Source organism: Mesoplodon densirostris, chromosome 14 (assembly GCF_025265405.1).
Source record: "Mesoplodon densirostris isolate mMesDen1 chromosome 14, mMesDen1 primary haplotype, whole genome shotgun sequence".
In the NCBI taxonomy this organism is placed as follows: domain Eukaryota; kingdom Metazoa; phylum Chordata; class Mammalia; order Artiodactyla; family Ziphiidae; genus Mesoplodon; species Mesoplodon densirostris.
The window spans coordinates 31,345,729-31,366,537 of NC_082674.1; the positions used below are offsets into that span (position 1 = coordinate 31,345,729).

The 20,809-nt window shown below is 40.0% G+C and overlaps 1 protein-coding gene across 7 annotated transcripts in view; it reads right to left on the reverse strand.

The window, feature by feature from the left end:
• Window positions 1-363: 363 nt before the first annotated feature.
• DHX57 (DExH-box helicase 57) overlaps window positions 364-20,809 on the reverse strand; it is a 62,245-nt gene continuing 41,799 nt past the window's right edge. For all 7 annotated transcript variants that reach the window (XM_060117019.1, XM_060117024.1, XM_060117022.1 and 4 more), the window contains 8 exons: window positions 19,891-20,167; window positions 12,125-12,220; window positions 11,958-12,041; window positions 8,936-9,073; window positions 8,190-8,264; window positions 6,243-6,377; window positions 2,778-2,978; window positions 364-1,117 (listed from right to left, as the gene is read on the reverse strand). In XM_060117019.1, coding sequence (XP_059973002.1) covers window positions 974-1,117; window positions 2,778-2,978; window positions 6,243-6,377; window positions 8,190-8,264; window positions 8,936-9,073; window positions 11,958-12,041; window positions 12,125-12,220; window positions 19,891-20,167 — 1,150 coding nt within the window. In that variant the 3' untranslated portion in view covers window positions 364-973. The remainder of the gene's footprint in view (window positions 1,118-2,777; window positions 2,979-6,242; window positions 6,378-8,189; window positions 8,265-8,935; window positions 9,074-11,957; window positions 12,042-12,124; window positions 12,221-19,890; window positions 20,168-20,809) is intronic.

Below are 20,809 nucleotides of genomic sequence, written 5' to 3' on the forward strand. Positions count from 1 at the left end.
CTGCTGGTGCAGTGGATAAGAATCTGCCTGCCAATGTAGGGGACACGGGTTCGAGCCCTGGTCCGGGAGGATCCCACATGCTGTGGAGCAACTAAGCCCATGCGCCACAACTGAGCCTGCGCTCTAGAGCCCGCGAGCCACAACTGAGCCCACGTGCCACAACTACTGAAGCCCACGTGCCTAGAGCCCGTGCTTTGCAATAAGAGAAGCCACTGCAATGAGAAGCCCGCGCACCACAACGAAGAGTAGCCCCTGCTCGCTGCAACTAGGGAAAGCCTGTGCACAGCAACGAAGACCCAACTCAGCCAAAAATAAATAAATAAAATAAATTTATTAAAAAAAAAAAAAGAAGTGTGTTATGGATAAAAACCAGCTCACATTCTGATAACAAATAAGTGCTCATTAAGTTTGTTTTTTTTAAGCTGAACTTTAATGAGTAAAAATCCCTCACAATTGAAGTTTATGTAATGGCCTATAGCTGAAATGAAATTTTAATTTTTCTTGCTCACAAGATTTTTTTCCTTCTCTGTTCTGACTTCTTTCAGTTGAGCCTTTATGACAGAAAAAAAACAACTGATATTTCTCCTCATGCCCTTTATCTCACCCCAGTAAAAATCAGGAGAAAAATAATACATAGATTAAAACAGAATTGTATTAAACATTCATTTTCCTGTTAATCAGATGAATTTCATTCATTCCAGGGCAGTCAGAGAGAAAAATACAGGCAAGTTGGTTTTTGAACTCACATCGACACTCCAAATTGTGCTGGGTGTGCCCACTGCTTGGTTAGAAATACTTAGTGTGGAAAATTTCCCTGCAGGTGTGCGTCGCCTCAGCTGACCTGGCAGTGCCTGCCCTGGGCTCCTTCACCAGGGCAGCCCCATCGCGGAGCTGCAGCTCGAGGGAGAGGTGCTGCCGTCATTTCCCAGCTGAGCAAGTAGGTGAGTAGCAAGCACTCTCCCAAGCCTGGTCTTTATTGTGTGGTGACAAGTTTCACAATCATGCTGATGATCCGTGACCCTCGAGGACAGGTACACAGATCTATGCTTGGGTTTTTTATCTTATCCTGGAGAAGCTGGTCAAGTTCACAGCGAAGTTCCTTTACTAATTCAGCCACCTAAAATGAAAGTTGCAATGTAAGCAGTGCTTGGACCAACAGGGAAGGAAAGGTTATTAAAGGAAATTCTCCAGTTATGATTATCATTATTCTAGATTTCTGCTATTTTAATTCCATGGTGGGGGAGCTAAACACATTTTTTTTCTAAAAGTGCTTCTAAAATTTCTTGATGCAATTATAGGAACATACACTCAATGTCAGCTCTGTAATATACTAAGTGGGGTCCATTTTAAAAAGCCTCCTCTCTCACATCTCATTTAAAGAAAAGATTAAATTGGGAAATATGGCTTTTATATAGTGTTCTCCATATTAAAGCTTGGTCAACTTTTACAGTTTGCTCCGAGAGGAGAAGCAGGAAAATGGAGAATTAAAAATGGCAGATGTTAAACCAAAAAAATCTCTTTAACTTTGGAATTTGTCCGCTTTTGTTGGTGGGGATAGGGTTGGGAGACAGCCTACATGTTTTACGGAGGTTTGCTTATGCTGATGCAGTGTCACTGTACGTGTCTTGCCAGCATCTGTTTGGCTGCTGCTCCGCTGTCTGGCAACCCTGCAGGGTGGACTCTGTCTTTATCCCACAGGCTCACGCCATGTGCCCTGCCAGAGTGAGTGGTTCAGGTAGTCCAGGCCTTAGAGTCCATGACATTCTTCAGCCACAGGAGTTGGTTTAGGAGAGGAGGTTTGCTGGAACTTTTAGGAAAGAAGCGTTCTGTCTTCCCTTTTGGACAGTATATGCTGCACGGATGTGACCCAGGAGCTGCTACAGCCATCCTGCTACCACAGGGCCAGACAGGCTTTTGTTGGTAGGCAGCTGAATCAAACCAACCCTGCCTGGCCCTCTTGACCTGTACTGTCCCATGTGGCTAATCTCCTGACCACATGAAATGTGCCTGATCCAAATCGAGATGCGCTGTGAGTATAAAATACACACCAGATTTTGAAGACTTAGTATGAGAAAAAGAGTATAAAGATCTCAATTGTTTATATTGATTACATGTTGAAATTAAAACTTTTTAGATGTTTTCTGCTATATAAAATATATTAAAACTAATTTCACCTATTTAGTTTTTTTTAATGTGGCTACTAGAAAAATTATTAGGTATGTGGCACATATATTTCTCCTGGACTGTGCTGCTTCAGACTTTAAAGGGAATTTAACTGTAATGTTTGAGTTGGTGTTTCTGCCTCCTGCAATAGAAGATTTCTAAGAGATGCAAATATTAAAAATTTTTATTTCTTAAATATACTCCCCCTTAAATGTTTTCTAGAGACTCCATAGAGTGAATAATTGAGATTTTTTAAAAATGGTGGTTGTGGAATCAGGGTGACTTTTACTTAGTTCTGCTCATCTATATTTTGATTTTCTTTGAACTTGTATAACAATTAGGAAGCTCCAACCCCTCACTCATAGCTTCTGTCTGAAGCCTTTCACACCAACTGTCCTGGGCTTCCCCTCCTGGTGTGCTTCCTGAACTCTTACTAAGGCTCCCCCACTGGCCTCACTTCAGCCTCAGTCTTGCTTAGTTAGTGTCCCCTGCAGACCCATCATTCACTCTCACACAGCTCTGTGGTCCTTGTTCCCTGAAGAAATGCCCTATACTTCCTATTATCAGAGCCCCTCATGGCCTGAGTCTCATGCGACAGACTCGTTATCCCTTACCTGATGTGAAGCTGCTGCAAAACGGATCCAGCCATCGTCCAAGGAGACAATGAACTCTCCCCTTTGGAGCTGCACATTGACTTGGCCCCCTCCGAACAAGACCAGCGGGTACACAGACACCATGCTGCAGTCTCGGATGAACACCCGACTGGTTTTGATCTTCTCATGGTACACCAGGTAAGGGCTGTCAAAGTGTCTGACCTGAAACATATGACAGCTGTGTAACTGGCAACATAAGGGGAACTCCACCAGTCCCAGGGGTTTAATCATCACCTGTCCAATGACTCCCCAAATTATCTTCAGCCTGTAGGTTCCCCTGAGCTCCAGCCTTGTATGTGCAACTGTCTACTTGATGTCTGTACTCGGACATCTAACAAGCATCTCAGACTTGCTGTGTTCAAAAGGAATTCTCGATTTTCCCCTCCTTGTGGTGGTCACTGTCTCATTAAATGATACTCCCATTCACCCAGTTTGCACCCAGTTGCTCAAGCTCCCAATTTAGGAGCCATCCTTGATTGCTCTCTCTCCCTCACTCCATCTATATCATCACTAAGTCCTGTCAGCTCTGTTTTCAAAATACATGATGAACTGACATATTCTCACCACTTCTACAGCTACCACCTCATGCAAACTGTCATCTCATACACACCACTGCAATGGCTTCCTACGTACCTGCCCTTTTGCATCTTCACAGTTTCTTTTCCATACAGAGGCCACAGTGATCTTTTAAAAACCAGTTAGGGCTCAGAACCCTCCAGAGATTTCCCAAGGATGAAATCTCAGATCCTTCTGTGGATTACAAGGTCCTACACGACCTGATCCCTGCCCACTTGTCCCAACTCATCTACCACTTCCACCCCTAACCATCCCCTCCATCTGCACTGGCTGCCTTCTTGCATTTCCTGGAACACACCAAATATGCTCCCATCTCATGGTCTTTGCACTTATTTCCTCAGCTTGGAATGTCTTCTCTTTAGATATCTGCATGACTTGCCCTTTACTTCATTTAGGATCTGCTCAATTGTTTTCTCCTGAGAGTTCTTCCCTGGCCACTCTGTAAAGTAGCCCCTCTTGGGAGGTGGAGGGATAAATTAGGAGTATGGGATTAATATTGATAGATATTCACCACGGTATATAAAAGATAAACAAGAAGGATTACTGTATAGCACAGGGAACTATATGCAATATCCCGTAATAACCTATAGTGGAAACGAATCTGAAGCTATATACCTGAAACTAACACAATATTGTAAATCCACTATAGTTTAAAAAAAAAAAAAAAAGCCCCTCTCCTGTCACTCTCGATCTCTTATGGTTTTATTTTCCTTCATAACATTTGTCATTAACCTGAGATTATTTGTTTACTTACTTCTTGCCTGTCTTCCCCATTAGAATGTAAGTTCCCTGAGGGCAGAGACCGTGTATCCCTAGCTCATCCGCTGTCCTCCGTGGCCTGCAACAATGCCTGGCACAGAGGAGGTGCTAGCAGATACTGAGTGGATGCATGAATGACTTGGATTCACTGCGGAAATGTCATGGTAAATGCAGGACAGGATGAGTGGAGGTAACTTGGGCCCCCGGTTCCCAAGTACACATGCAGCCAAGAGGGCAGACGACTTCCTGGTCCTCAGACTCTTCTGAGCTTAACACTTTTTTTCATGCTTTGCTGACACTTTACTGAGTAGTTTCACAGGTTGACCAGCCCTAACACTTCAAACTCTCTTCCTCCATTCTCCTTTTCTCTTTTCCTCCTTCATCTCTTTATCGAGATGAAGCTTTATTGAGCATCTGCTTTCAGCTATGCTGGCTAGGCACCGTGCTAGACATCAAGAACGCAGAGATGAATAAAATTCAACTCCTGTCTTCAGGAATCTTACAAGTCCATGAATGAGACATACCATAAGCTATAAAATAATGTGGTAAGTACAACAGTGGAAAAATGCACACTATACAGTGACGGAACAGAAGTAAGGAGCAACTTGGAGAGGGACACTGGAAAAGGGATATATGATGGGAGCCTGGAGGGTAAGTGGGAGCCTGCTGGGGAATTAGAACGCCATTCCAGGCATAGAGGACAGTGTGTCCTGTGTCATGGCACCGGGGGATGCTGTTGGCAGTCTGGTATCGCTGGAGCATAAAGAGTGACAGGAGGGAGTTGGGGCAGGGGACATGGGCTAAGAAGGGGCTAGATGTGAAGGGTCATAGGAGAGTTTACAGTAGACTCCATCTATGATGGGTTTTAAGCAAGGGTATGACAAGAGCAAATGTGTGTTTTGTAAAGATGATTCTGGCAGCAGTAGTATAAAAGGTTGGAGAGAGAAAGCACCAGAAGTAAGATTAGTACTTCAGGCAAGAGACAGATGTTTGGGGTTTGAACTGAGGAAATGGCAGCAGAGACAAGAGAAGGAGGCACACCTGAGACATGTCAAAAAGGTGGAAGTGTTGGGATCTGGCGACCCATTAGACTGGCATCAGGAGAAAAGCAGGGTCCATGTGACTCCAGGGTTCTGATTTGGATGGTCCCATTTCACCAAGACAGGGAACACAGAGGAGTGAATTCAGAGATAATGAGTTTGATTTTTCAGCTTTTGAGTTTGAGGTGACTAGAAGGCATCCAGGTGGTGATTTCTAGCAAGACAGCTCAGGAAAAAAAGCCCAGGACAAGAGAGAGAGATTTGGGGTCTGCGTCAGCATGTAGGTGGCAGTTAGAACCACGATGTTGTGCCCTGGTGGTTCAGGAAGATTATGTGCACTGTAATAAGAGAAAAAGGGCAGACCCGCGATTTCAGAGTAAGGGAAGAGAATCTGGTAAAGGGGCTCGAGGGGGATGATCAGAGAGAAGGAAGTGATACTTCAGAAGCAAAAAACATCAAAGACAGTGTCAAGAGGTAGGGAAGTCAGCAATGTCAAATACTTCCTGAGTCAAGAATGATGAGAGCCAGGGAACTTGTTCCCTGTATTTGACAACTAGGAGGTTATTCATGACTTCTGATGAATTTAGTGGAGTGCGGGGAGCAGAAGCCTCCCAGCAACTGGCTGAAGAAAGAAGGAGGGCTGAGGAAGTTAGATCGGCAAGCATAGGTCATGGCCTCTGAAGGCACAGATGGAGTGAGAGAATCACATCGTGACCTCTTAAGTCACCACCGCAAAGAAACAATGTTATATCTGAAAGCAGGCTTAATAGTTGAATTTCCAGTACATTTGTGCTTATTCAACTTTCCCCAAGTCAGTGGTGCTGCTAAAGCCAGTGAGTGATAGAACAAGGTTTGGCTGACGTGAAGGGACTGTTTCTCACCCCAGGACCTGCCACGTGTAAATGCATTTGACCCTTGAACAACAAGGCTTTGAACTGCATGGGTCCACTTACACTCAGATTTTTTCAATACTAAATACTACAGTACTAGACAATTCGCACTGGTGGAAGCTGTGGATGTGGAAGCTGTCAGTACACCCAGCCCTCCCGACCTGGTGGTTCACGGATGAAGGGTGAACGTGTACGTATCCATCGCTCCTGGTGACAAACTTCAACTCCTCTGATTTCGGCTGCATTCTGACAGCTCCGGTACTGGTCTTCTGAAATTTCCCTTCTGGGCTTTTCACCTAAACAACAGGTATTTGTAAAAAAAAAAAAAAAAAAAAAAATTATATAAATAATATGTATTTCCACTGTAGGATGTATCCCTTGACAAAAAAACAGTCTTGTTTGAAGGCCTTTGTTGCTGCTTCGCTCTCTCTTAGTTTCCTTTTGGAAGCAGTATAAGCATGCTTTCTCTTTCTTTTTTTTATCCATGAGGAGGTATGGATGTAAATGCAGTAGTTCTGGGTGACTATACCACACACCAGCCACAGGGGGGAGAAACCACGTTGATGTTTCAGGTCTGCCCTGATTATCAGGGAAAGAGATTCAGCTGGCAACAGTGGACCGGGAATCTGCTGACAATTCCAATCCAATATTTCCAAACGAATTTTTCAAAATAGTGAAAAACAGATTGTTTCACTCAAAAAAATAAAAAGCTTATGTACACACACACCTCCATATTTACTGTAGAAAATAACATTACTACTATATAACACAGGGAACAATATTCAATATCTTGTAATAACCTATAATAACTCCTGTAATCCCATGATTAAGAAATAACTAACATTAATGTTTGACAAATATCATTTTAGTTTTGTTAGATTTATATTTATATATAGAAATGGAGATAAACACAAATAAAATGTATATGTATTAAAACTAATATAGGATCATTTTCTATAAATATTTTCCTAAGACATAATTCTCTGGCTGTGTAGCACCTCATTGTCACATCATCATCACCCAAAGTCCACAGTTTACATTAGGGTTTACTTTTGTTATTGTACATTCCATGGGTTTGGGCGAGTATGACATGTCGTCTATCATTATGGTATCATGGCAGAGTATTTTTACTGCCCTAAAAATCTTTTGTGCTCTGCTTAGTCATCCCCCTCACCCCTGATTTTTTAACTGTCTCCATAGCTTTTCACCAAATGATTTTTTTAAAAGTAAATTTCAAATGATTTGAAAAGCATGCAAGCACTAAGCAAAAATAAGCCATAAATGAATCGGCAGACATCAACTGAACATTTATCAAAAAGTTAAATGAGAAATGCTTCAGTACTCTGACAAATTCACATTCTAAGTTTGACAAGGACTGGATAATCAAATCTCAGGTAAAAGTCCGACAGTACATTCAGGTAGGGTTTTCAGAAGAGGGGGATCATAAGTGGTCCCATGACAAGGCACTGACTTGTTTGTTCTTAACTAATTTTAGTCCAGAGTAGAGAGCATAAGGGAAATTGTAGTAGAATCAAATTTCTACCTAACATAGGTTAGTTATGCACAGACTGGCTGACAGTGACATTTGTGTCCATTTTAATTGCTGGAATGTCAATGTCAGAAGGATTAAAAAGGCACCTTATTTTATACAATAAATGTGTTTTGTTTTGTTTTTTTGCGATACGCGGGCCTCTCACTGCCGTGGCCTCTCCCGTTGCGGAGCACAGGCTCCGGACGCACAGGCTCAGCAGTCATGGGCCCAGCCGCTCCACGGCACGTGGGATCTTCCCGGACCAGAGCACGAACCCGTGTCCCCTGCATCGGCAGGCGGCCTCTCAACCGGGATCTTCCCGGACCGGGGCACGAACCCGCGTCCCCTGCATCGGCAGGCGGACTCTCAACCACTGCGCCACCAGGGAAGCCCAATAAATGTGTTCTTGAATGATGTATCTAAACACATTTGGGGAATTGAAAAATTGGAAATATATACTACGTTTAAAAGGCTGTGTGTGTGTGTCTTTAAGATGATTAATGTGCATGTCTTAACTTACATCCCTTGGCTAAAATCAAACAGGAAGTGGGAGGACCCAGGAAAAATGTTTCCTTACCTGCACTACATTTGGATACAGAGCAGCACACAGCATTGCTGATATCAACTTGGGGTTCTCAGCATTTGAGTTAGCCTATGAGAGAAATACAGCATTAATCTTATAAGTAATGTGGCTATTTCTGTCTATTCCCTGGAAGTTATTATTATATTTCTCTTGATTTCTATCTTAAAAGCATCTCATTTCTACCACTTTGATAGAAAAATTATTTCTAAGTAAAAAATAAATCTACTGGACCACATTCACACAGTACCCATTCCAAGAAGCCCACAATTACTTTCTAGATCTCTGCAGAGCAGTTACAAAGCCAAGTGTTCCTAAGGATCAGTCGAGAGAAAGATTCTGGTTCATGAGATGTTCACAATTTCCAGAAAGTACTAACTGTACTTAGAACACAGTGGCATCAGGTTTCATCTTGAATTGTTCTTCTGATACTTATTAAATACAAAACTATCCTGGGTTTGAAAAAGGCTGGTCTGATTAAGAAGACATTATTGGAAAGTCCATTCTACCTCTGATGGACCTACCAAGAACCAATGTGAAATTTAAAAAAAAAAAGAAGCAACAATCAACAGAAAAACTCTTGTTTTTCTGAGTGTTAGCTGACATTTGTGGAAAGAAACTCAAGAATGCCACTAGCCCACTGCCTATAGGGCTTAAGTGAACAAGGCCTACAAGTGTTCCTGAGGTAATAGACAGTGAGTGTGATATCAAAGAGAAGTAAGAACTAACTCCACATTCTTTACCTCTTCTCCTGTGGCATCCAAGATACCATCTCCTCCTCCTTGGGCCCTTTTCTCAATTTCCCTTGCTCTGAGTCCCTCTTTTACAAAGCCTATATCCGATAACAGTTCAGTGAACTGTCGTTTGAGGCTGGCCATTTCCTGAAAGAAATGGAAAAAAATCTTTAAGCAGGGGCATCAACATATCAAAGGTAAGAATGACTACGAAAACGAATTAGTTCAGCGTTTAGTAATGACACTCATATGGGTTTACCAAACAGGTATGAAGATTATCTTGTCTGTTCATTCCCAAAAGGGCAGTTTTCACTTATACAAACCAGCAGTGTAAAACCATTACATGGAAATTCACAAATTTCAGAAAACCCAAAGATCATTTAATTCTAGATTACGTTAAAAAAAAAACCCATTAATTGGATTTTGGGCAGGTCTGATTTTCCTCGCAATTCTTACGACAGCCAAAAACGTAGTTTACTTTGTTTGGAACTCCAGCTCAAGGTGCTGTGACGCTGTCTAGTTTTTCCTACTTCCTTTCTGCTCAGGTCCTCTTAGTGCCTTACCCGAGCCTAGAGTGGTTCGTGTTCTCTCTTAAAAGATGCACAACACCCACCTCAGAACCTTCCCTCTTTCTCTTACTTTGTGGACTTGGCTGGCTCACATTTCCCCTACGAATAGGAATACTGTTAAGTGGTTTAGATTTAGAAACCCCTTTCTGCATCTGAGCACAAGTGTGAGAATGAAAAGCACAAACCTCTGTCTGGCATCTGTTCAAATATTAGCTGTATATCAGACAATAGAGAAGCAGATAATGACAAAGGAATGGAAAGCTAAGCAATGCTACCCTGTATCTGATGACAATTTAAGTATTTTCTTGGACTGTCAAGTACAGATGGATAACATGGCAAAATATAACTAGGAGTTAAATATACCAGAGTTCTATTTCATGACAAGGTTTTAATATCTTAATAAAACTAATTCTAGGACTTCCCTGGTGGTGCAGTGGTAAAGAATACGCCTGCCAATGCAGGGGACACGGGTTTGAGCCCTGGTCTGGGAAGATCCACATGCTGTGGAGCAATTAAGCCCGTGCGCCACAACTACTGAGCCTGCACTCTAGAGCCCATGAGCCACGACTATTGAGCCCGGGAGCCTAGGGCCCATGCTCCACAACAAGAGAAGCCACCACAATGAGAAGCCTGCGCACCGCAACAAAGAGTAGCCCCCACTCACCGCAACTAGAGAAAAGCCTGCATGCAGCAACGAAGACCCAATGCAGCCAAAAATAAATAAATTTTTAAAAAATTGATTAAAAAAAGAAACAAAAACATTCTACAATACTATCTAAGCTGGACTTTAGTGAAAAGAGGTAGCTGTTTGATGGCCCTCTTAGATCACAGCAAAATCTACATACATCCTAAAGAAAAAGAATAAATTTAGTAAAAGTAATTTAAAAGAAATATTATACTTAAAAATCTTAATGACTCAAGGAAATATTTATTATTGCACCTTACATATAAAATACCCTTTAGACCTGTGCTTCTCAACCCTGGCAGCATATTAGAATCACTTGGTGAACTCAACAACAAGGAAAATAAACAGATGCTCAGGCTCCACCCCTGGAGATCCAGATGTAATTGGCCTGGGGTGGAATTTGGGTATTTTACTTTTTTTTTTTAAGCTCCCTCAGGTGAATCTAATGTGTAGCCAGGATTGAAAATCATTGTTTTTGTTGTACTTAGAATAAAGCTAGAGCCTTTGTCTTCTCAAAACGTCTCACTGCAGTACACCTAAAGGCAGAGAAGAATAAAGGCAAATACTGGGATGGTTTTGAGGTCTCTTACTTCATTTTGAATAACCATTCATTCATGCATTCAATGAATTTTACTGAGCATCAACTATGTGCTAAGTACTGTTCTAGGCACTGGGGATACAGTATTGAACAAAACAGATAAAATCTCGGCTCTGGGGCTTCCCTGGTGGTGCAGTGGTTGAGAGTCCGCCTGCCGATGCAGGGGACGCGGGTTCGTGCCCCGGTCTGGGAAGATCCCACATGCCGCGGAGCGGCTGGGCCCGTGAGTCATGGCCGCTGAGCCTGCGCGTCCGGAGCCTGTGCTCCGCGACGGGAGAGGCCACAACAGTGAGAGGCCCGCGTACCGCAAAAAAAAAAAAAAAAAAAAAAAATCTCGGCTCTGATGGAGCTTATGGGGTAGAGAGATAACTAACTAGCTGTCAGGTAGTGGTAAGTGCTACGAACATTAATTTTGTGTTCTATTCCAAGACATCTTCTAATATAGAAATAAAGTCCTTCCCCCTCCCCAGCCTCAAAATCTTTGAGTGAAATAGATGCTTTGTAAAGATAATGCACCGTTATTATTCTGGCTTTTCATGCCACTTTGGAAGGGGGCCTAAAATACTGTTACAACAGAAGACAGAGCCCTGCCTGTTATTACACAGAAGATAATAAACCTTTCTTTCTCTTTCTTGTGTACTTGTTATTGACATAGTAGCCTCTGATGGACAGAAGAAGAATTAAAGAAAATCTGGTTCAGTATTCGGTCTTTGGTTTTAGGGAGAGGGTAAGGGGTTTGGCGATGGTCATAGACCGCTTTGAAAATCTGATGAAGCTATGATCCCTTTCTCCAGAATAATGCACATATGTATAAGGGTATGACTTTGCATACAATTTCAGGGGCTTATGGATCTGGGTTAAGAATGTTTGGTATAATTATGGAAAAAACTGACTTCCAGTAAGCAGTAATCTTCAGAGTGCCTATATTCCCCTAGCCTCCACATAAGTCAAACACAGATTCACTGAAAAGAGGAAGAACAGGTCAGTTGAAAGGTTCAGCACAAAAGGCCTGACGTCATAGTTCAGGAGTCTGTTTTACACAGGTGGTAAAGCCAAGCATATTCCAAAAATAACATTTTCAATGTCAAGGCAGGACAAGCAAGATAAAGGTGCAACACCCTCTGGTGCGCTACTACAATAGAAAATGAATGAAAACAAATTTCCACAGAAACAACTCACCTGAAGAACTCTTCCTGACAAGAAGTTTTGTCTGCAGTAATTATAACTTGCACGCATACCTTCTTTTGTACTTAGCTGCCATCCCTAAATTTTGGAGAAAGTCACAATGTTACTGTCTTTAGTGCCAACTCTGGTAATAAATCTCAGCTAATAGGTTGTATACTTACCTTATATGCTCGTAGAAGGGCCAGATAATCACTGTTTGCAAATGCAAATTCTAGCTTTTTCTGGTTAGCTTCCTCTTTTTTATCCCAGGGAGATACCTAAATGAGGAAAACCAGGTTTGAAGGACACATTTTACCCAAGGTTTCAAATGGCACTTTCCTACTGCTGAAGCCAGGTGCCTCGGGAAGTATTTTGCGTGGAACAGAGTACACAGTGGGTGGCTGGTTAAAAGTAATTATGGTGGTTAAGTGCCAAGCTAACAGTCCTACTTGTCCTTGTGAGTCCATCTGCCCACCCAAAATAACTTCTACTGGGTCTTTTACTTCCTAGTGGCAAGATGTCATCAAAGAGCCACTCATTCTAAAAGCTACATCTAAAATCTAAGATTCTGTTAACTCTGTGGTATCTTTATTTTACAGATTCTTATTCATCTTCTATACTCAAGTCTCCCCTATTTCTATACCCATAATTCATGTTTTTTTCCTTTTAAAAATAATGTTTACAGGTCCTCCTTTTCCCTACAAATTAGTAAAATCAGCTAAGAACTTAATTTTCACTGCCTTCTCTTGCTGCAACATACACATGTACTAAAGACACCAGCAAGAGCAAGTTACACTGAGGCCCAAGCTGTATCACACTGAAAATCATTCTAAGCCAACTACGGTGCTTCTCTCTAATTCTCCTATATTTGGACACCTTTATAGCTAACACAACAATAATAAAATTTTATTTTCTATTTGAAAATAAATTTTCTTCCTTTTTAGGAAGACTAGTGGGAAAAGGATTACATTTGGGAATTAACTATGTTTACAGAACCCAGCAAAGGACAGGTGTTCAGTTTTGGTTAAGGACGACATCAATATTTCTAATGAACAATTTCTGCATTCCAATAAAAGAAAACAGACAGTGAGAGGTTATTTAGATGATTTGAGAAACAGGCAATGGAGGTCTTATTCATAATAATACTGGCTGTATGTCTCTGAGCAAGCTACATCGCCTAGCCTGGCCCTTGGTTTTGTCATCTGTTGTTAAATGAGGGGGCTGAACTAAGATCTTTTTGCAGATCTGTGAGTTTACAATTCCATGAAGTATAACAGTAAAACTGAAGAAAATTATTACATCTATTCCCCTATCTATCTGAGATAAGCCATGTGAAAATAAAGGAAGAGTGACACTCTACCCAATGACAGCTGAATATTCATTTTCAAGTCTACATGGAATACTTTCCAGGACTGAGCATATACTTAGCCATAATACAGAGCTTAGAAAGTTTCAAAGGACTAAAATAATATAAAGTATGTTCTTTGACCGCAACAGAATGAAATTAGAAGTCAATAAAAGGAAAAAACTGGGAAACTCAATAGATATGTGGACATTAAACTACACATGCCTAAATAACCAATGAGTCATAGAAGAACTAGAGAGGGAAATCAGAAAATACTTGAAATGTGCCACAACTACTGAAGCCTGCATGCCTAGAGCCCGTGCTCCACAGTAAGAGAGGCCACTGCAAGTGAGAAGCCCACGCACCGCAATGCAGAGTAGCCCCCACTCGCCACAGCTAGAAAAAGCCCGCACGTAGCAATGAAAACCCAATGCGCCAAAAAAAAATACTTGAATGAAAATGAAGACACAATGAAAAAGGAGAAGTAACAACTGACACTGCAGAAATACAAAAGATCATGAGAGATTACTATAAGCAACTCTATGCCAATAAAATGGACAACCTGGAAGAAATGGACAAATTCTTAGAAATGCACAACCTGCCAAGACTGAATCAGGAAGAAATAGAAAATATGAACAGACCAATCACAAGCACTGAAATTGAAACTGTGATTAAAAATCTTCCAACAAACAAAAGCCCAGGACCAGATGGCTTCACAGGCGAATTCTATCAAGCATTTAGAGAAGAGCTAACACCTATCCTTCTCAAACTCTTCCAAAATATAGCAGAGGGAGGAACACTCCCAAACTCATTCTACGAGGCCACCATCACCTTGATACCAAAACCAGACAAGGATGTCACAAAGAAAGAAAACTACAGGCCAATATCACTGATGAACATAGATGCAAAAATCCTCAACAAAATACTAGCAAACAGAATCCAACAGCACATTAAAAGGATCATACACCATGATCAAGTGGGGTTTATTCCAGGAATGCAAGGATTCTTCAATATACGCAAATCAATCAACGTGATACACCATATTAACAAACTGAAGGAGAAAAACCATATGATCATCTCAATAGATGCAGAGAAAGCTTTTGACAAAATTCAACACCCATTTATGATAAAAACCCTGCAGAAAGTAGGCATAGAGGGAACTTTCCTCAACATAATAAAGGCCATATATGACAAACCCACAGCCAGCATCGTCCTCAATGGTGAAAAATTGAAACCATTTCCACTAAGATCAGGAACAAGACAAGGTTGCCCACTCTCACCACTCTTATTCAACATAGTTTTGGAAGTTTTAGCCACAGCAATCAGAGAAGAAAAGGAAATAAAAGGAATCCAAATGGGAAAAGAAGAAGTAAAGCTGTCACTGTTTGCAGATGACATGATACTATACATAGAGAATCCTAAAGATGCTACCAGAAAACTACTAGAGTTAATCAATGAATTTGTTAAAGTTGCAGGATACAAAATTAATGCAGAGAAATCTCTGGCATTCCTATATACTAATGATGAAAAATCTGAAAGTGAAATCAAGGAAAGACTCCCATTTACCATTGCAACAAAAAGAATAAAATATCTAGGAATAAACCTACCTAAGGAGACAAAAGACCTGTATGCAGAAAATTATAAGACACTGATGAAAGAAATTAAAGATGATACAAATAGATGGAGAGATGTACCATGTTCTTGGATTGGAAGAATCAACATTGTGAAAATGACTCTACTACCCAAAGCAATCTACAGATTCAATGCAATACCTATCAAACTACCAATGGCATTTTTCACAGAACTAGAACAAAAAATTTCACAATTTGTATGGAAACACAAAAGACCCCGAATAGCCAAAGCAATCTTGAGAACGAAAAATGGAGCTGGAGGAATCAGGCTCCCTGACTTCAGACTATACTACAAAGCTACAGTAATCAAGACAGTATGGTACTGGCACAAAAACAGAAAGATAGATCAATGGAACAGGATAGAAAGCCCAGAGATAAACCCACGGACATATGGTCACCTTATCTTTGATAAAGGAGGCAGGAATGTACAGTGGAGAAAGGACAGTCTCTTCAATAAGTGGTGCTGGAAAAACTGGACAGGGACATGTAAAAGTATGAGATTAGATCACTCCCTAACACCATACACAAAAATTAGCTCAAAATGGATTAAAGACCTAAATGTAAGGCCAGACACTATCAAACTCCTAGAGGAAAACATAGGCAGAACACTCTATGACATAAATCACAGCAAGATCCTTTTTGACCCACCTCCTAGAGAAATGGAAATAAAGACAAAAATAAACACATGGGATCTAATGAAACTTCAAAGCTTTTGCACAGCAAAGGAAACCATAAACAAGACGAAAAGACAACCCTCAGAATGGGAGAAAATACTTGCAAATGAAGCAACTGACAAAGGATTAATCTCCAAAATTTATAAGCAGCTCATGCAGCTCAATAGCAAAAAAACAAACAACCCAATCCAAAAATGGGCAGAAGACCTAAATAGACATTTTTCCACAGAAGATATACAGACAGCCAACAAACACATGAAAGGATGCTCAACATCTTTACTCATTAGAGAAATGCAAATCAAAACTACAATGAGATATCATCTCACACCAGTCAGAATGGCCATCATCAAAAAATCTAGAAACAATAAATGCTGGAGAGGGTGTGGAAAAAAGGGAACACTCTTGCACTGCTGGTGGGAATGTGAATTGGTACAGCCACTATGGAGAACGGTATGGAGGTTCCTTAAAAAACTACAAATAGAACTACCATATGACCCAGCAATCCCACTATTGGGCATATACCCTGAGCAAACCATAATTCAAAAAGAGACATGTACCAAAATGTTCATAGCAACCCTATTTACAATAGCCCGGAGATGGAAACAACCTAAGTGTCCATCATCGGATGAATGGATAAAGAAGATGTGGCACATATATACAATGGAATATTACTCAGCCATAAAAAGAAATGAAATTGAGCTATTTGTAATGAGGTGGATGGACCTAGAGTCTGTCATACAGAGTGAAGTAAGTCAGAAAGAGAAAGACAAATACTGTATGCTGACACATATATATGGAATTTAAGAAAAAAAATGTCATGAAGAACATAGGGGTAAGACAGGAATAAAGACACAGACCTACTAGAGCATGGACTTGAGGATATGGGGAGGGGGAAGGGTAAGCTGTGACAAAGTGAAAGAGCGGCATGGACATATATACACTACCAAACGTAAGGTAGATAGCTAGTGGGAAGCAGCCGCATAGCACAGGGAGATCAGCTCGGTTCTTTGTAACCGCCTGGAGGGGTGGGATAGGGAGGGTGGGAGGGAGACGCAAAAGGGAGGGGATATGGGAACATATGTATATGTATAACTGATTAAATTTGTAAAATTTTAAAAAAAAGTAAATCATTAAAAGAATATTATTAAAAAAATAAAACGTTAAAGTTTAAAGTAATCAGAAAAAAAAAAAAAAAAAAGAAAATGAAGACACAACATACCAAAACGTATAGAATGCAGCTAACGCAGTCCATAGAAGAAAATTTATAGCTGTATATGTCTATACTAAAAAAGAAGAAAGATCTCAAATCAATAAACTTCCACCTTAAGACATTGGAAAATGAAGAACAAACTAAAACTGAAACAAACAGAAGGAAAGAAACAAAGAGCAGAAATTAATAAAATAGAGAACAGAAAAACAGTAGGGAAAACCAATGAAGCCAAAAGCTGGTTCTCTGAAAAGATCAACAAAACTGACAAACCTTTAGCTAAAATGATCAAGAAAAAGAGAGAGAGGGGCTTCCCTGGTGGCGCAGTGGTTGAGAGTCCGCCTGCCGATGCAGGGGACGCGGGTTCGTGCCCCGGTCCGGGAAGATCCCACATGCTGCAGAGCAGCTGGGCCCGTGAGCCATGGCTGCTGAGCCTGTGTGTCCGGAGCCTGTGCTCCGCAATGGGAGAGGCCACAGCAGTGAGAGGCCCGCGAACCGCAAAAAAAAAAAAAAAAAAAAAAATAGAGAAGGCTCAAATTATCAGAATCAGAAATGAAAGGGGATATTACTAACAAGCTCTCAGAAATAAAAAGGACTATAAAATACTATGTTTATATATTAATAAATTAGGTAATTTAGATGAAATGGACAAATTCCTAGAAAAAGCAAATGATCAAAACTGACTCAAAAAGAAACATAATCTGAATAGACCTATAAGAAGTGGAGAGGTTGAATTAATTTAAAAAAAAAAAACTACCCACAAAGAAAAGACCAAGTGGCTTCACTGCTGATTTCTACCAAGCATTTAAAGAAGACTTAACATTAATTCTCACAAAATCTTCAAAAAAATAAAGGAGGAGGGAACACTTCCCAAATCATTATGTGGCCAGTGTTACTCTGATACCAAAGCCAGATAAAGACATCACAAGAAAAGAATACTACAGACCAATAACTCTTATGAATGTAAAAATCCTCAAGACACTAATAAAAAGAACAAAGTTGGAGGACTCACACTTCCCGATTTCAAAACTTACTACAAAACTAGAGTTATTTTGAATCAAGACAGTGTGGAACTGGCCTAAGGATAGACATATAACTTAATGGAACAGAACTGAGAATCCAGGAATAAACCCATGTATTTATGGTCAGTTGATTACTGACAAGAATGCTAACACCATTCAGTGGGGAAAGAATAGTCTTTTCAACAAATGGTGATGGGACAACAGGACAGTCTCATGCAAAAGAATGAAGCTGGATTCTTACTTCACATTATATTCAAAAACTAACTCAAAATGGACCAAAGACCATAATGTAAGAGCTAAAACTATAAAAACTTTTAGGAAAAAACATAGGGATAAATTTTCAAGACTTTGGATTTGGCAATGGATTCTTAACCATGACAACAACAAAAGCTCGAGCAACAAAAAACTAGATAAATTGGAATTCATACAAATAAAAACTTTTCTATTTCAAAGAACAGATCAAGAAAGTGAAAAAGGCAACCCATAGTACAGGAGAAAATATCTGCAAATCATGTATCTGTTAAGGGACTTATATCCAGAATATATAAAGAACTCTTATAACTCAATAATAAAAGGACAAATAACCCAATTTAAAAATGGGCAAACTATCTGAATAGACATTTCTTGACAGATATACAAATGGACAATAAGAAACTGAAAAGATGTTTAATATCATTAGCCATTAGAGAAATACAGATCTAAAGCCACAAATTCACACAACCTAAAACAGTTATAATAAAAAAGTCAGATAATAACAAGTGTTAGTAAGGATGTGGAAAAATTATAATCCTGATAAAATGCTGGTAGAATGTAAAATGCCACTACTCTGGAAGAGTCTGGAAGTTCCTCAAAAAGTTAAATAGTATTTGACCCAATAATTTCACTCCTAGGTATACACCCAAGACAAGTGAAAACATATGTTCACATAAAAACTTGTACATGAACGTTTATAGCCAAAGGTGGAAACAATCCCAAATGTCCTTCAAGTGCTGAATGGATAAATGAAATGTGGTATACCCATACAAAGGAATATTACTTGGCCATAAAAGGAATGAAGCACTGATACATGCTATAACATAGATGACTCTTAAAAGCATTATGCTAAGTGAAGAAGCCAATCACAAAACACTATATATTATATTGTTTCATTAATATGAAATGTCCAGAAGAGGCAAATCTATGAACACAGAAAGGAGATTGGTGGTTATCTATGAATGGAATGGATGGGGGGGTTGGAGGGAAATAGGAGAGTGACAGCTAAGAGGTGGTTTTTTGTTTTTGTCACATCTTTTTTGGAGTATAATTGCTTTACAATGGTGTGTTAGTTTCTGCTGTATAACGAAGTCAATCAGCTATACATATACATATATCCCCATTTCTCCTCCCTCTTGCGTCTCCCTCCCACCCTCCCTATCCCACCCCTCTAGGTGGTCACAAAGGACCGAGCTGATCTCCCTGTGCCATGCGGCTGCTTCCCACGAGCTATCTATTTTACATTTGGTAGTGTGTATATGTCCATGCCAGTCTCTCACTTCATCCCAGGTTACCCTTCCCCCTCCCCGTGTCCTCAAGTCCATTCTCTACGTCTGCATCTTTATTCCTGGCCTGCCCCTAAGAGGTTTTTTTTAATGAGGTGATTAAAAACGTTCTAAAACTGACTAGGGTGATGACTGCACAATACTAAAAACTACTGTACACTTTACATGGGTGAATTATATTTCAATAAAGCTGTTGAAAAAAGTAGTCCAATATATTTATTGTTTTTTAAAATCAGGCAGGGGCACTTTTTGCTTGCTTGCTTTTCTGGTTTTCCTATAATGAGCAAGTAAAGCAGATACATAAAAAGCACATTTAGATGACTTAAATAAGCTGGCTCTCTAGTTCTTAATCTTTATTTGGGGCATGGATTTCTTTGAGGATCCAATAAAAGTTAAGAGACATTGTGCCCTGAAAGATTCACCTATAATATACTCACAAGAAAAGTATTAGGGGGCTCACATAACCCTGAAGCCCCCGTGGTCCCCTTAGAGACTTACAGACTCCAGTTCAGATGAATGCTGTTTACTTACAAAAGGAGACTTAAAAGCTAAACTCGCAGCAATGGTGAGAGCAGGATCCAAACAGCGGAAGATAGACCCAAACAGCATTAGCTTTCCGATTCTCACATCTACGGGCAGAGAAGCCAAGTGATACCCTAGAGGGGTCAGTTTTTCATCTGGAGTTAATGCTCCCAAGTCTCGTAATCGTATTTTTGAGGCACGGAGAGAATCAGCATGCGGGGGTTCAATGAGCCGAGAGAACACAGATTGGAGATTATGAGTGCTAAACATCTCTAAAATTTTAATTCTGAAAAAAGAAAACAAAACAATTTGTCATTTTTATTTCTGGTGGGATGACACAAAGAGGTAAGCTTCTGTGCATGAAAATAATTTATAATTTCCCAAATACATGCTTTCATAAACCAAACAATGCCAGTTTAAATAAATTTTTAAAAAATCTCTTATGTCTTTTACTTCTCCTAGCAATAAGTTACAGAAACACTTTCAGATTCTGAAATTTACTGAGATTCAGAATAAATTTCTCTCTATACACTTCCAAAATGCTTTTTTCTATAACAGTGGGTTCAAATCATGAAATAAAATTCAAATGATCCACCTACTCTCTTTCCCACATCTGAAACTGCATAATAATCGTTTATAAAATTAACCTGCATTGTGTCCTGCCTTGTGACAGCTCTTGAAAAGCTGTTTTAAATTATGAATTTAGGCAATTTTTGAAAGAGAAAAATCTTATATAAAGTTTATTTATTTCACTTATAATTCCTTTACATTTTTACTAATGTAATGGAAAGCTCTCAAAATACACCTATTGGATAAAAGAAGAGCTGTAACATCTTTGTACAAGTAACTTTTTTCCCTTTGGGTAAACATTTTATGGGCATACTCCCTCAAAATAATGACTCGGTCAAAGAGCATGGATAGTTTTAGA